Here is a 17,412-nt window from a genome sequence, read left to right as displayed (position 1 = left end):
TGGAAAAGGCCTCAGGGAAAAATCTCACTTGAAGTTCCTCACATGGACTAACCAGTGGGCTGCTGACTCAGCTTCTGCACTCAGGAGCCCCTTCAAGCCCAATTCTCCAAGGTTCCTAAATTATGATTCTCTGGCATGGGTGACAGAGTGGGAAAATGTCTTTTGAACTGTAAGAGTATTACTAGTCTTAGACTTGTTTCTATTGCTATTTGAGAAATTCAACTAGAGTCTGAATGCATTAGCAGAACTCTCAATGTAAACAAAAATTCTTATTTTAGGGGAGGGAGATAATAAAGTGACTACGCATTCCCTAATTTATCAAGCATTTAATCTGTATTTTTCTAGAGTGGTTCTGCTTAAGTGAGGTTCATCTTTAACTCAAGACTGCAGTAGCTATAGATCACTTGGTTTTGGAGTTATGCCTTAGCCCTGTCCTCAGTTGGCAGTGGGGACCTCAGCTGTACAATATCCATGCAGTGTAAAACTGAGAACGAGAACCTGGAGTGGGAATCTGGAGGTGTCTTAGGTCCTCAAAGGTGCTATGGAAACACAGGCCCATATCACCTCTGATCACACATTTAGAATTTCTAAAGTAGGAGACAAAATCTTCAAAAGCTTCATCCTTGAAACACATTCTTTTGTTCTTGCTGATGAAAGTGAATACCAGCATTTGGCAAAATAGAAAAAAAGTACCCCTGTCTCCATTTTGGTGCCATTCCTGTTCCCTCTACCTGTCTCACTACCATGCTTTTCCTTAAGTACCAGGCCTTTAAGCTTATATATATCTATATATAATGTCAGGCATTTGCAGATTGATACGAATTTCAGTCTCTATACAGCACTTCTACCAGGGGTATCTACAGTCTAAGCTTCAGTTTTAGCAAAGGAATTACAAGCTTCATTGTGCCAATGGTGATAGGAAGGGGGGAAGATGGGGCTCTCTTGCCCATATGTATACATGGGGTATACATATCGCTACCCTACACATCAGCACCTGTACATGACAGTATTGGTTTCTAAATAAGACAAGGGGACATGGAACTCTGTCAGAGTTACACACAGTTATTAATATAAGATATACATAATCATTCCTACGCAACACACACATATGTATGCAAATGTGCAGTGCTGAAAGAACTCATCACCATCTGGATTATAATTTACCAATGGCCAAATTCTGATCCTAAAACTTAACCACTAGACCTAGTAACCATTTGCTATAATAATTAAATTTTGTCCTCTAAGTAAGTATCACAAAGTAAACACTTGGAGAATGGGTTCATAGATCAGCTAGGCCTTTAGAGGACTCGATAGTGGCATAAATAGTTATTTTAGGCATTTGGGGTAGGGGAGGGCTAGGAGAAAAGGCTATGTCTTTATAACACCAAATGACCAATTTTGTAGCAAAAGAAAAAAAAATTGTATAGGTAAGTAACTAGATCATGATATCAAAGTTCTACCTTCACTCTCTCCTTTCCCAGGAAGAAGGCGGTGGCGTGCAGGACATCTGCAGCATGGGTGGAGTTGTGGTAAGCATTGGAGGAGTGGTAGTTGGCTTCAATCACTTGGAGCCAGGCCCGAAGAGTTGTTTCAGAACAGCGTAAAAATTCACATACTCCAAACCGGGAAAAGACCTTTAAGCCCAAGTAAACTAATGGCCTGGAAAACAGGAAGACAAACCCTGATTCATTGTATTCATTGGTCCAGAAACTGCTTGCGTTGATGATGCTGAGGAATGGAGGCATTTTTCTTCTGATGCTTATTACACATGCATTGGGGCGTAAACACATCTCCTCCTCACTGGCCACTTCTTGCAACTATGTGCCTCAACAGTGGTCAATCTGAACGACTTCCAGATTATCTCTAAGTCATAAACTCTTCAGTGGATCTGACAGCCAAGAAAGGCTCCTGGTAACTCCTCCCCATCTCCACTTCCACATCAGCTCTGTACTTCCTTTGTGTCCCCTGAGGCAGTTACTGAGCCTAAGAACAAGAGGAATGGCTTGTGTGGTCTCAGCGAAGTTCTATCGTATGTTACTTATTTACAGGTGCGAGGCATTCACATCCTACTAGACTAACACCCCTGGAGGAAATAGCCCCCTACTACAGAAGAGGACTTTGAGTCATCTAACCCTTGCCCTGCCTATAGGACAAATAAAAAGAAAAGTCTCCAGTACTCTCTAACTCATTTTGTAAGGTGGGGCTTCAACAAGTCTGGGGCTGAGAATACTTGGAACTCTTACCTCTTTAGCACAAAGGAATGACCTGCGTAGATGTGAAAAGGACTCAGCATTTCCTCATCCTAGGTCATCACCAGGCTGATCCCACACCTCACCCACTAATTCTCTCCATAAAGGAGCTCAGTCAGGGGCCATGGTCTCCTCTCTGCGATACCCCTCCAGCATAGCATGAAAGGAACAGCCTCTCTGCAAGGGCTCATGTCTCCCTCAAAGTTTCCAACGTGGAGTCTTGAGCTTGGCCATCAGTCTTCTCTGCCAGCAGCCAGAGAAGCTACATACCTTTTATGTGTAACAGCTTCCAACTCAAAGATGTTGAACTCCCAACTTTCCTCATTATCAAGTAATTGAGCAATACAAGGGGGGACATCATTGATGGTTATTGGCATTGCAAGATGACTGTGACTCTGGTGCACATCTGAGCAAACAGATGGAGGGGGGGTGCAGAAAGAGGGTTAATTGTGGAATCCTGGGTGCCCTTGAGCATCTGTCATCTTCATCTGCTACTACAAAGAGAAAGTCTTGAACTCTAAGGGTGGGAGGATGTTCACTTCAGGGCTCTTCTCTTACATTACTAAATTCCAAGGCCCCCAAACAGAAAAACAATTTCATTTTAACAGTCTGTTTAAACGTATAGAAATGTCCAATCCTTATTCTGACAGTGTTCAGATAAGTAATTTTAATTATGAGACCTGGTATCAAATGTAGAACATAGAAATGCTTAAAACTGCAATGAGACCAATAGGAAGTAACACCAAGATTCTCCCCCAACCAAATAACCACAACACTGGGACTGCACAGGCTAGAGCAGCCGTGGGCAAACTACGGCCCACGGGCCGGATCCGGCCCGTTTGAAATGAATAAAACTAAAAAAAAAAAGACCGTATCCTTTTATGTAATGATGTTTACTTTGAATTTATATTAGTTCACACAAACACTCCATCCATGCTTTTGTTCCGGCCCTCCGGTCCAGTTTAAGAACCCATTGTGGCCCTCGAGTCAAAAAGTTTGCCCACCCCTGGGCTAGAGACAGGTTATAAGTAACAAATGGTTCTATGGCAACTTACTCTTAGTGAACACATACTCGTTTCCTGACAACCTTCTCAGGCCATCCTGGAATAAAGCAAGGTGCTATTAGAAGCATGTTGTATATGCCGGCATTATTTTCTCATTTCTTTTATTAGCCAAAGAGATTTAAATAATGAGTAACCCAGTCAATCTGGAACTCCCAAGTTGAAGCTCGAAACTAAATCAGAACAATAGCTACAAGACACAGGATATTCTCCCTTCATGGCTCTTAGCCTCAGGAGGTGGAGAATTGAGAATAAAATGGAAATGACTGCATTCTGTCTCACACCTGGGCTGTGAGTTGGCTTATTCTCATGCCATCTTTCTCTTCTGGCATTTTGAAGCCACATTTGTGAAATCACAGAAGTGAACTTGCTTTGGTTTGGATGCATTTGATTTTGAAGGGACCCTCCTTACTCTCATAGGGACTGTGTTATTTGATTTACTTCTTAGGGAGCCAAAGCCATGGGCCACATTTGGGAATTCCTTAATGTAAAGCCTTAAAAAGCTTGAGCTAATTTTTGACTAATATCTGAATTAATTTTTTCCAACTGCATTTTCTATTTAGCAACATGATCATTTTTGCTAACTTTTAAAAGTTTCTAGATTGAGATCTTTGAAGGGACAGTATAGGGCAGTGATGGCAAACCTTTTGAGCTCGGCGTGTCAGCATTTTGAAAAACCCTAACTTAATTCTGGTGCCGTTTCACATATAGAAATTTTTTGATATTTGCAACCATAGTAAAACAAAGACATATTTTTGATATTTATTTTATATATTTAAATGCCATTTAACAAAGAAAAATCAACCAAAAAAATGAGTTCACGTGTCACCTCTGACACATGTGTCATAGGTTCGCCATCACTGGCATAGGGAGTGGGCAGGATTCCAATGTTCGGCCTTTACTAGACTCCTGGACTTGAACTAGTTCCAGATGTTCTTGCATCTCAGTTTCCTTCCCTTCATCTTCTATCCAAGTACCTAATTTTTTAGCTCCTTTATATTTGTTTGTATAATTTATAATTGTTTGTCATCCCTAGAAAGTGTGTGCTAAGGTTTAAAATGTCAATGAAGGGCTCCCCTGAAGTCACACCTTGGATCTTTAGGCCAAGAGTTTAATTTTTTACAAATGAATAAAAGAGAAGTTACAATGGCCCCTCCTCTAAGACAGATATCACAGGGAATTCCTCTGTTTCTTCTTTGCCTTTGTTTCTCCTCTTCCCTAATGCTTCATAAAAAGAGGTGGAATCCTGCACTGGTTCCTCACAGCATTACCTGGAGAGGAACCCTAAGATGGTATGGCAGCAGTGGGAATCTTTTGGACTTGAACTGTAGGGGCCACCCTCCTGAAAGACCCTGGCTGCCCTCTCTAACTGAAGTCTGCTCTGCACTGGGATGGGGCAACAAAGGCCAGCCCTGGGGCAGGGAAGTAGTAATTAGGAGATTGCTCAGACTGCAGGCTCATCAGAGATTTTTAGTTGGAACAAGAAGAATGGGTCAGAAAGCTAGTCAATGCTCAGCCTTTAAAATAAAACTCATCGATGACCCTTGGACTTTGTTTTTCTCCCAAAGGATTCTTCCAGCTCCCACCTCTGATAAGGAGCACAGATGAATAATTTGAATTTTCTTCACTTGCTGATAGATGATTATGGCCAAATAGATCACAGCAAAACAGGTTGAGTCTTTTGAAATCAGCTACTATGGTGGTGGTGTGCTGGCAGGGGAGGCTCCTCCCCTCCCCACCAAGCCAGAGCAGCTTCCTCTGCTCTATCCGATTACAGAGGGAACTTCTATAGAAGCTTTTATTGAAAGAAATGGTTCCACAGCTAAGATTCTGGAAACTAGTGCTGTAGTCTAAGTACAAACCCTTTCATTTACATAGATAAAGAGCCTGAGATCCAAGGAGACTGGCCATAACCTCAACTGAATACCGTGCCAGGTCAAGGGAAGAAAGACAAGGGCCATGCATATCAACCAACTGCCTAGGATCGCCTTTGTATAATAGGAATGCTGAAGGACTATCTCCCATGCAATGGTCAGTCAGCTTTGCAAAGCTCCTATAGAAAGATAAATGCAAGATTCCTTAACTAATGCCAACCACAGAAATTTTGATGCAGATGCTCCTGGTTTGTCCATACAACAGGTATAAGTACTCTGCACGTATAGGTAACAATACATGCTGCATGTAGCTGAGCACATTAATCTCTGGTTTATCCTCATCACTCACAGTCATCAGGCCTCCAACGAGATCACTGGTGTGAGGATCTTCGTCTTTGGTGCCCAGCTGAGGGGAGTACAGTTCTGTGGTCCGTAAAATTTCTAAAACTCTGTCCAAGGCTTCTGCTACTGTAACAGGGCTGTTTTCTTGGGCTGCATTAATTATATTTATAACCTAAGGAAGTAAGGAAAGAAAAAATTTGAGGTCATTGGGATTCTACTTCCCATATACCTGGAATCCAAAAGAAATCAGATGATGACACATTGTTTTGAGTGACTGGTGCCTCCACGCCACCACTCCCTTCTTATTGAGGAATGCTGCTCACCCCACCCCTTTTGGCATCTCTCCCACCTCACTGACCACATTTCTGCAGGCTCCTTTGCTGGTTGTTCTCCTCCAGCTCCCTTACAGGGTGGAGTTCCTTAGGGGTTGATGCTGGGCCTTTCTCTTACTCTACAGGCCTCCAGAGATGAGCTCTCATTTCCATGACTTTGGACACATCATCCATATGCCAAGGGCTCTCAAATTTACATCCCAGCTCTGAACTCTTTTTGACCTTTAGACTTGTGTATTCAATTGCCTACCTGACAAATCCAAGGGAGTACCTTACATGTCCAAAACCAAACTCATTCTTCTCTCCCCAAAGCAAGCAAGTAAACAAACAAACAAACAAAAACAAGACACGGAGCTTTGCTCCATTCTCTGGCTTCCACACTGCAGTAGAAAACCACTCCTGTCCATCCTGTGCTCAAATTAAAAGTCTAAGAGGCTCTGGTTTCCATATCATGCAACTTAACCTCCCCACCCTGACAATATAATTAATCACCAAGTCAAACTGATTCTACCCCTAAATATTCCCTAATCTGTTATAATCCTAGCACAGCTAATACCATTTCTTGCCTGAAATTCTGGAAAAGCCCTCTAACTGGCTGCTTTTATTCCACGCTTGCCATTTCCAATCCATTCTCTGCGTATCTGATCATGTCACTCCCTGCTTTAAACTCTTCAGTGGTTCTCACTGCACCAAAACGGAAACATAAACTCCTTATGGCCCACCTGGCCAGAATGAACTGAGCCCTGCCAAGCTCCATGTCACCATCTCTTCCCTCCACTCTCCAGATCCAGCCACTTGACTTTCCTTCAGGTCCTCAACTGCTCTGGTCCCCCTGCTCACCCCAGGCTTCACCCTCTGCTGTATCTGCTGCCTCGAATCCTCTTCTCCCCTCTCATCTTCTATGTCTTTGCATGCCTCAGGTCTCACATCAAACATTACTTCCTCTACAAACAGACCCTTCCTGATCACCCCTCTCACCACCCAAAATAGGGCCCTAATCTAATTTCCTCTTAAACTGTTTTCCTTTACAGCAATTTTTGTAGTTTACAACTCTATTTATTTATTGTGTTTAATATCTATTTTCTCTACTAGACTGTAAATTCTATGATATCGTGGTATGTCATTCATTTAATCTCCAAAACAGCCCAGTGCTGGGTGACCCTGACTGTAGAGACAGCAGCTGCCACTCACCTTTGTGATGGGGGCCTCGATGGTCATGGAATGGATCCTTGCCATGGATGGATAGCGACGGTTTTGCAGGCTTGGCGCTAGGGAAAAGTCAAGAAAGTTGTGTCTGGTGTTGGTGCTCAACTTGGCTGAGTGCAGCGAAGAAGCCCATCCTGAACTAGTGGCCTGGCTCTCAAAGGACTACCGTCCCCCATAAAGCAATGAATTCATCCATCTCTTAATCCTGAAAGGGTAACAGCTTGGCCACTACTTGGAAAGGATGGTCTGGCCTGGAACTTTGGTGGCAGGAAGGCCTATGAGTCCCAGCCCACAAAGGGAATTTTAGAGAAGGTTGATGGGATCTGGATCCCACCCTAAGAGCTGCATGATCCCACAGGACTCACTTCCCTGTAAGTCACCAAAGCCCATCTTGGGCAGTTCCATCACTTTCAGTCCTTAGCCACTGGCCATGTAACTGGATAACTGTGCAGTGTGGGAGGGGAGGCATGGCCCAGGTTTGGTGTGTAAATGGAAAGGCAAGTGAGCGGGGGTAGAATGAGCACCTTCAGTATGAATTAGGCACTCCACACCTCTGAGCCTTTAGGTTCTTAATACCCAGAACCCCTGGTGGTTCTAGCTCTAATCTGCAGAAACTTACATTTTAAAATATTTTACTTTTTTGAATAGGTAATTCTTACATGTGGTTCAAAATTCAAAAGGTAGAAGCTTTACTTTAAAAGCACTGTTCTCATTTTCCTACCACTCCTCTGAGAGACAGAATCTGTATGTGATAGCTGGGATCACCTAATCTAACCAATAACCAACAGAGCAGCCTGCTGCTCAGCCCCCCTGTGGTCCTCTCTGCGGCCAGAGCAGCCACACTGCACACTCTGCAACCTCCACTCCCACGCTCTGTAGAGAAGACAATCACAACTCAAACCCTACTGAAAACTGAGCTGATCTAGTTGAAATTCCTTCATTCATTATCCTTTCCATCTACAATGTTGTATATCTACACCCTCCATCCATCTGAAAATACTTCAGTCCACCTTCCTTACATTCTTGGCCCCAACCCCTTGCATGCCCTGTGATGTATCCGTCTTTCTCTATGAGTTACCCATCTCATCTCTAGTTCTAGTCCAGCCACTTCCCTCAGACTCAGCTTTCCCACTGTGACCTGAAGAACTGAAAAATCCCTCACTTGCCTTTTCATTTACCCCCTTAAGTTACCACCCCACTTCTCTCCCTCCTGTCACTCACCGTCCCCTCCTCATACCTCTAGAACGTGTCCTCATTTGCTAAATAAACACGAACTGAATGAGAGTTCTCAGCTCATGAACTCTCTGATCTCTGCAGCACTCACACTGCTAGCATCTCCTTTCTTCCACTTTCCTCTGCTCTTGGTTCACGTGACACTGTGTCCATACGGTTCACTCCCAGCTCCCCTGTTCTCTGCACTGGCCCTATTTCTCTCATCTCCCTCTCACGGAGGGTGTACTTTCAAGCCTTGAACTCAGGTCTTCTGTGTTGTTGTTGTGCGCACACACACACCTTAGGAATGTTCCTCTGCTCATGGCTCTTCGTCTGTCCCCTCTAGGGCTCCCCAATCCATGTCTCTAGCCCTGAGTAGAAGTCTTGCATTTTAGCTTCTTTGGCATTTCCACTAAAATAAAACTTATCTTCTCCTCAACCCCCACCTAGCCATACATGGAGACTTTGTTTCTGTATATATTACTTCTATCTTCTCAGGCACAGAGGAATTACATGTCAGAACCATCTTTGACTTTCCCATCCGCCTGCAAATCCAATGAATTAATTAGGCCTGACTGAACTAAAAAAGTATTTTGCTAAATTCTGTCTCAGTTTATCTGGGACAGTTTATTAAGGGACAGTAAGGGTGTATAACAGGTACACTGAAAACTGGGTTTGCAGTAGAGTTGGGAAGCCAAGATTCTGGTCCCCTCTCTGCCACTAGCACCCACGTGTGACCCAGCCACAGAAACTGCGCTGCTCTGGTGGTTATGGTCCAGCACACCTTAGGCCATCAAGGATCAAGCACCGAGTCATTTCAAAGAAAAGATAAAGACTGTAAAAAGAAAAAAATGATTAAAAGGCCTAAAAAGTCTACTGCCTATGGTGAAGAAGCCAGTTTTGCTGACTTTCTATTCCTTGGGGTTTGTTTATATGCTGAGGAATTCTTTTATATATTCTTCTGTCACTTTCTATGCTTTAAAAAGGTCAAGAAAATCTGAAAAACTTCTTACCATCACTGCCTCGAGATGATATCGATTTCACATCAACGGACTCCCTCCTCCTGCTCTTGTATCTGAATGAATGAGACTCTAAGGATTCCAGATGAGTAAGGGGAGTGGTTAGTTACCAGCTTATTCACAGGTGAAGTCTGGACACATTTCCCAGTCATTCTCCAAAGAAAATCAAGGTCACTTCTTAAGCACTATAAAATACTTTTAAGAAATAGGAAACCATTTTCTCTTTATATTTTCACCACACACAGAATTTTCCACCATATTAGTAGTAGAACGATGCCTATCCTTGAGGCATCACATTACGTCATGGAAATGGGCTCGTGATCAATGGTTCTTTTTCCCCACTAATAACTCTTTTTTAAAATAAACATTAAAACTTAGGGGAAGTTTTGGGGAGTTCATTCTGATCTGAAGTACAAATACACTTAACTGGATAGGGAAGGTTCTTATTATATTTGAGGAAATAAATACTAGTGAAATCAACAGAGTTGATTTTTCTTGGGAAACTAATTTAGACCAATTGTAAGCCTTTTTCTGAAAAGTTGAGCTTCTGGATCAGTGGTTCTCAACCTTCTGGCCCTTTAAATACAGTTCCTCATGTTGTGACCCAACCATAAAATCATTTTCGTTGCTACTTCATAACTGTAATGTTGCTACTGTTATGAATCGTAATGTAAATATCTGATATGCAGGATGGTCTTAGGCGGCCCCTGTGAAAGGGTCGTTCGACCGCCAAAGGGATCGCGACCCACAGGTTGAGAACCGCTGCTCTAGATTGTCTTCTATGTTCTTCTAAGGATGTGATTTCATCAAGTGATGCAAACTGCCAATCCCAGGAAGGAAGAGAAGAAAAAGAAGTTTTATAGTTCAACAATTTGCAAAAACTAAACTCTCACTTTTGTCCCCATTTTCGGGGAGGGGGGGTGGGGCAGGGAATGTGTTGTTCCATTACTGCAAGATCTAAGGCAGCAGTGCATGGCAGCAGTGAGGACCGGGGATAAAAACACCAGGGCTGCAGAGGTGGCTGCAGAAACATGCATGGTCAAGGTGTATGCTTCCGGTGGGGACCACGCATGAGCAAGGAGAGAAACTTTAACAGACCTCCACTGCGCTGAGACGGGAGGCAGACATGCAGCTTCCGGCATTTCTCAGACCCAATAAATGATATTTAAAGAGAGAGAAAAAGAAATGCTTTTTTTTTTTTTAAAGAACTGTCTAGTGGCAGAGAGAGAGAGAGAGAGAGAGAGAGAGAGAGAGAGAGAGAGAGGTGTAAGAGAGTATAGTAGTTCAGAGGACCAGTTCCAGAGCCAAACTGGCAAAATTCAAGTCCCCATTATCCAACCAGTAGCTGTGTAACCCTGGGGGTGTTCCTCCCGTGTCCCGATCTGTGTAGTGAGGACAGCTACGGCATCTCGTTCATAGGCTGCTGTAAACAAGCTAATCGACGACGGCACTTGGGGCAGTGCCCGCGAAGTGTTAGTGCATGCTGACTATTATTCCCCTGTCCGCTTGCACACACCCCTTCTTAGGCACACACGGGCCATGTTATAACGCTGTTCTCATACTGGCTGTTTTCACGTAATAATATGCCTTAGACACTTTTCTAGATCACCTTTTTAACCATTTACTTTAGTGTCCTAAAAAATCTGATTTGACTAAAAATGGTTAAATCAGTAACTAAACCTGAATTATATTTTTACAGCATGTAGTGAAAAGCAGAATATTATAAAATTAATCTGCACACCATAGCCTTAAATGATCTAACATAAAACATTTACTATCCCTTTGCCTATTTTTGTCTTCCAGACTCTGCCTTAATTTTTCTAGCCTTGAATATGAGTTTCGGTATTTCTTTATAAAGACAACTATAGGTGGTGGCATTTTAAATAATACTATTAAAATCATATGGCGTCTTTCGAACCCTCAGAAACTAACTGATCACTTGCAAGACATTCGTTTTTGGCCTATTCAGGGACTTATTAATCATATACATTCCTAACATTTGTTTTTAATTACATTGAACTTAGTGAAGATTTAAGATTAAATGCAAGATTAAAGAGCATAAGAATTCCTCAAAATGTAGTTTCTAAATAAAAGTAAAGTAGGTGGTTAGTTTCACAGCTATTGGCCCAGGTTGCCTTGTTGAATCCTAAATCATTTATCAGAAATTATTCAAAGATAGATAATGCTTATTCTTCCTAATTTTATCTCAGCTAAAATTAAGAGCAATTATAGCAATAGAAATTTGAAGTTTGAGAAATTATCCTTTAGTATTGGCCATTTAAACACAAGAATTTGGTATTCATTCTCTCAACAGATACTTGTGGAATGATTTTCAAAAACAGAAAAAAGAAGAATAAAGAACTTTTAGATAGCTGTACTCAATGGCAAAAGAGATACAGTATCACCAATTTTAAAAATAGCTACCATGTACTGAGCACCTACTGTGCATCAGAGATAGTACTTTAATATTTTAATATTTACTTTAATATTTATTACTAAATATTTAATATTTATAGACACATCTTATATGGTCTTGCAACAATTCTAAAAGCTACACAGTACAATCCCCATTTTACTGACAAGGAAATTTAGCTTGGAAAGATTGTTTAGGTAGCTCAAGGTCAAAGAACTAATAAATAGGAGAGCCCATGCTTTTTAAGATGGGATGGTTTAATGTTTTGTGAGTATTTACTGAGTGTCTACTATGTGCAAGGCAATCCTGGGCACTGCAAAGGATATGAGAATGCTTGTAACAGATTTTGGCACCCAGAAGCCCTTAAGTGAGTTAAAATAATACTCTTGCTGTAAGTGTTAGAAGGAATAAACTAAAACATCTGAGAGAGAAGAGCTGAGAAAGAGAAGGGAAAGGTATGGGTGGGGAGAAGGATGCTAAGTAGTTAAACACCAGGCACTGATAGATGTAATGTACATTTTTCCCCTCTAATCCTCATAACAACCGGATGAACACTGTTAATTCACTTTACAAATAAAGAAACCAAAGTTCAGGAAGAGCACATGAAGTCTTCCTGAGGAGGCTAAAGTGTGGTCCACCCTGGAACCAAAGAGAGGGACCCAACAACAGCCCAGGGCCTGACGTGATGGGTTAGTGGCTGGGAAGCCGCTAACGCAGTGGTTCTCAACCTTCCTAATGCTGCGGCCCTTTAATACAGTTCCTCATGTGGTGACCCCCAATCATAAAATTATTTTCGTTGCTACTTCATAACTGTAATTTTGCTACTGCTATGAATTGTAATGTAAATATCTGATATGCAGGATGTATTTTCATTGTTACAAATGGAACATAATTAAAGCATAGTGATTAATCACAAAACAATATGTAATTATATATGTGTTTTCCGATGGTCTTAGGCGACCCCTGTGAAAGGGTCGTTCGACCCCCAAAGGGGTGGCGACACACAGGTGAGAACAGCTGCGCTAACGGGAGAGAATGTGTACAAGAACAAGAATTTTAAATCTTTGGTAGTAGACGCACTTTTCCCTCTAGTCAGAGAATTCCAGGCCTTTCAAATGTAAAAGTCATCATTTTATAGCTGATGAAACCAAGGTCAAGTAGGCAGAGTCTTGCCCAAGTTATGAGGCGAAGGAATGGGGAGCTGAGCTGGTGGGCAGGGCTCCTGACCCCCAGGCCAGGGCCCATCCATGTTCTAACTGTACAGCCACTGACGCTGCTAAGCAAGGGAGGACTGCGATGGTGTGACAACAGTGCACCCCCTGGACTTTTGGGCCACTCTCCCACTCTAGGTCTATCTGTATGATGGTCTCTCGCCAGCAAAAGAAAACCAGGAAGGGGTGGCAGTGGGTAGAAAAGGTTGCCATGAATGGATATTCAAAAAACTCCCAGGGATTCTGCTTCTGTTCTGGCTTTGCAGCCCTCTGATAGCTTGAGCAAGTCAGAGTACGTTTCAGACTTGACCCCACACATGCTGCCTGGGTGTAAAAGAGTGAAACTGAAGTATTCTCACCTGTCTGAGAATTGTCTCCTGAATCTCGATGAATCTTGTGAATCTAAAGTTGTTCAAAAGTTTGGTAAATAAAACAAGAGAAAGAGATTTAAAATACAGCATGAGCTATATTTCCAGCCAAATAATTTCATTAAAAAGCTCTGAAGACTTCAAGAGAGCAAGAAGTTGCACAGATAACATGAACAGATACAAGCTGTGCACCAAGTAGTACTATTACAAATGCTGTTACATCCAGACACTCAGGGGATGCTGAGCCCAGAGCAGGGGAGGCTCGGAGCACACACTTCCTAAGCAGGACCCCTGACCCGCCAGAAAGCTCTTCTCATCCTGACAGTCTGCAGAAATGCAGAAAGAAAAAAAGCCAGAGCAAAAATGTAAGACTTTCATAAGGCTAATATATAACCTGCTTGTGATGCATACTTACTATAAAATTTTCTGTAAAATAAAAATACCAATGTAAGCCTAGGACTTCCAAAAGCCTTCCTAGAAAGCTCTTCAAGTGCTTGGTTACAGGCAGGATCAATTTACAAATGTTTCATCACAAGGAGAGCTGAACTTTAGATGCAGTTTAGCACCTGGTTCTTCCTCATTATCAAATTTTTCTGTGCTGGTGGTTTTGTGCTAATGCTCAATCAGTGTCATATGATGGATGAAGTAATCAGCACAGGAAAGAATACATTTGCTTTCTTTGGGGTTCTGCATTTTGTGTGTTTATAACTGAGACTCTTACTGGGGCACATTAAGCTCTATCACTTATAATCAAGCTGCTTTCCTGCTGAATCCATCTATTGCTAGTAGCTCAGACCAGCTAACACCTGTAGCCACTAATGAACAGGGTATGTTAACTCAGGGAAAAAAAGACAGGTGCGTGTGTAGGGCTGTCTAGGAAGGACGATTAGGGTGGTTTAACAATACCAACTGTCAGAGCCTGTGTGTCACATACAGGTAAAATGTCCCAGCTGGATGGAACCACGGAAAAATAATCATGGGAAACTGAAGTGTTAAGATGGGGGTTTCTATGAATTATTCTGCACAGCCCATTCCACATAATCACCGAAACAACTGCATGGCCAGCCTGTGTGAGATCTTAATGTGACTAAGGGCTGTGACTCATTTATTCCCTAATTACAGGACCATTTTATTTCTTCTGTGAATAGCCGCTCTGTTTTTCCTTTACAGATAGAAACCATTTGCTACAAAGCTATTGAGTGCAGTGTGACTTTTTGATCTATACCAAATGAATACAACTTTTGCCTTGCAAATTGTTTATCAGCTGTAGTTCAGAAGCAAGTGATCTTTAAACACTTAGCTTTTCTCTCTGAATCACAGTACATCTCTCCTTTAGAAACAAAGTCCCATGGCTCCCCAGATTACACACAAAAAAACCATCTCCTGTACTTCATTGGCCCCCATAGGCCAACTGACTGCACTGTGGGGCTCCGGGGAGTCACCGTGGGCTTTATGTTCTGCCCAGATGGAAACAGAGGAAGCCCAAGGTCCAGTATGCACACCCCAACCCTGCCTTTGGGATGAAAATGAACCTTGTCCCCCACAACCGAGGGGTGGGGATGAGAGTAGAGGAAAAAGTGGAGGGAAGAGGAGAGATACCAGGTCCATCTGTGGAGGAGGCTCTGGTTTTCCTGTGCTTAGGATTCTGCATTTGGCACTTTCGAAGCTGAACACAGCACTCACGCCAACCCCATCACCCCCCGAATTGGCTCATCTGCCACTGACCGGCTCTCTCCTGCAGACAGCAGAGACTAGAAACACTCCTCGATAGCCCAGCCGCCCAACGTTCACTGGTGGCTGTCTCAGCATTGGCAGCCCAGGACCCCATGGCATGACTCACTCTGATCCCTTAGCAAGAGCAGCCCGGGGACCTTCCCAGTCACACCCAGCAGGGCGGGGTTTTTACTGAAGCTTCCTGAGGAAGGTTATTTATACAACTCCTATATACATCCCCTTTACAGCTAACGATTCATTTAGACGAAAACATTCTTTTAGAATTAAAGTTCTTTTTCTTGGAGGTCTAAACCCACGAGTCATTTACAACTTGGCATGAATGATTCTGATATAGGAAGCAGTTAGACAGACAGGAGCAGAGAAGGAACGATAGGCCGGGTCAGAAGGTCACCCAGGTGGAAAGCCTAGCAATGGGCAAAGCTGGGAATGCAAGCATCGTAGAGTGGGACTTTCCTCCCCTAGCATATCTTTGATCATGTGGTTTAGACCCCCTGACCTTTCATGTCACTGGTCATGCAGTTCGGACCCTCCCCTGAACTTCCCTCCCCTGGCCTGTGGCCAGTCCTGTGGGAGGCCCTCAGAGGAGGAACAAGGGCCAGAGAAGAGCCTCCCAGGACTCCCTGGCGGGACCACTCCCTTAAGGATGAAGCCCTCGGGAAAATGAGGTTCTGACCCACATCAAATGATCTTAGAAACAAGGCCTCGGGTCTGTGGGCCACAGAGAGAGGTTAGGTTAAACTAGGGATAACATCTAGGCCTGTTTCAGAAAAGCAACAAACCAGAGGAAGCTGGTCCATCTGGCTGTCATCAGGACCAGCTGCACTGACTAATGACCTCCTGCCCTGGTGCCCACCAACTGGTGGAGACCACGCCCTGAAAGGACATCCGGAAAGCCGATGAATATTCTTTGGGCATCCTCCCCTGAGATCTCCCCTAAAATCCCACATTTAGGAAACAGATGAACCCCTTACAATGAAGGACCCAGCATTCGCGCTGGCTGCTCAAAGCACATCTGCACCTTTCTTTCCCCCGTTCTCCCTCAAGGTGAGCACCTTTTTCTCTCTCCCAAGTTCCAAGGGCCCTTCTTTTGCCTCTGCAACTTGCTCCCGGAGTCCCCGCAGCCCAGCTGGCCCACTTTTTCTAGCGCTCACTTCTACCTCCCTCTGTGACTTTCTAAGTAAACTTCTGCTTGTATCTGAGTCTTGGCTCTGAATCCTTCCTTAGCCAAAACTCAAGGACCAAGGTCTAACATCTGGTGCTGTTTGCCATGAACAATTCCACTGAAATTATTTCCCTGTAATTCTCAGTCAAGCTCACTGAGGAAACAGGGGAGGAGCGGTTTTGTAGTTGGCATTCCTGATGGGCAGCCTGGGGCACCGCGTGGGCCTGAGGACTGTGGGCAGGAAGACAGAGGCCATCTCTGAGAGGACTGCCGTGTGCAGCGGCTTTACATTCCCAACCTCCCGTTACAGCACTCACGGGAGGGGAGGGTCATCCCTCTGACAGAGAAACTCAGGTTTTGAGAGAGGGAGGGACTTGCCTGAGCCGCACAGCGAGCATGCGCAGAGCCCAATTTCAAACCCAGCTTCCTCCAGCTCTAAAACCGGTTCCTCTCTCTACAGTGAGACCGAAGGTAAGTCCCAGGCCATGCTTGTGAAACTGGGGTGTGAGGACAATATCCCCTGGGTCAGTGCAGGGCATCTGTTTGAAAAATTTTTTTTGTTTTCAAATTTTGGGGAAGGTCTGAATCTCTGCTATCAGTAGGTTTTGTTACCTGAATTCTAAAGCACAGCAAAACCATCAGAATTCAATGTCCCCATGTCAGCCAGTCTCTGGAGTGCAGTGTTTTTGTTATTTTTCCTGAAGCGTAGAATATCCCACGTATGGTAATAGCTGGGGACCTTTAATACTGGGAACTTTGGTAATAGAGGGAAGTTCTGCAATTTGAACGCTATTGCCCTTGGCCTATGCCGCCCTCAAAGCAAGTCCTTAGAAGCTTCCAGCTTGTTTTTGGAAAGGAAATTCATAGCTTTACACCTTTAACTACTTACAATACCGCAGGTTCCTACAAGTGTTGCTATCCTTGTGCTGCATGCTTTGTTTATAAACACCTGACTATGCTTGGCTCTAAAAAGCACTTCAAATTCTGTGTGCGCGCGCGACCTCAGGGCCGTCTGACTGCTTTCTTCTTAGCGAATAATCATTTAAACTTTGTATTTTCTCTACACATCTACCAGAATGTCTAAAACTGAAGGGAAAGTTTGTCAAGGATGTGAAACAACTGGAGGGAGAATGAAGTGCTACAACCATTATGAAAAAAGGTCTGGCAGTTTCTTACAAAGTTAAACATAGACCTACCCTATGACCCAACTCCTCAGCACTCAGGTCCAC

General features: G+C 43.4%; 1 protein-coding gene across 4 annotated transcripts in view; it reads right to left on the bottom strand.

Moving 5' to 3' along the window:
- The window catches only part of PDE8B (phosphodiesterase 8B), a 205,955-nt gene that overhangs the window by 16,631 nt on the left and 171,912 nt on the right, over positions 1–17,412 (bottom strand). For all 4 annotated transcript variants that reach the window (XR_004967485.1, XM_036308860.1, XM_036308859.1 and 1 more), the window contains exons 11-17: positions 13,279–13,321; positions 9,290–9,367; positions 7,050–7,126; positions 5,534–5,698; positions 3,305–3,350; positions 2,520–2,655; positions 1,461–1,659 (exon numbers count right to left, since the gene is read on the bottom strand). Coding sequence is in view for 3 of the 4 variants with exons in the window: in XM_036308860.1 (XP_036164753.1) it covers positions 1,461–1,659; positions 2,520–2,655; positions 3,305–3,350; positions 5,534–5,698; positions 7,050–7,126; positions 9,290–9,367; positions 13,279–13,321 (744 nt within the window). In the remaining variant the exon portion in view is untranslated. The remainder of the gene's footprint in view (positions 1–1,460; positions 1,660–2,519; positions 2,656–3,304; positions 3,351–5,533; positions 5,699–7,049; positions 7,127–9,289; positions 9,368–13,278; positions 13,322–17,412) is intronic.

Source organism: Myotis myotis, unplaced genomic scaffold (assembly GCF_014108235.1).
Source record: "Myotis myotis isolate mMyoMyo1 unplaced genomic scaffold, mMyoMyo1.p scaffold_m19_p_5, whole genome shotgun sequence".
NCBI lineage: Eukaryota > Metazoa > Chordata > Mammalia > Chiroptera > Vespertilionidae > Myotis > Myotis myotis.
Note: the sequence above shows the minus strand (reverse complement) of the source record. Positions and strands in the feature narration are given on the sequence as shown.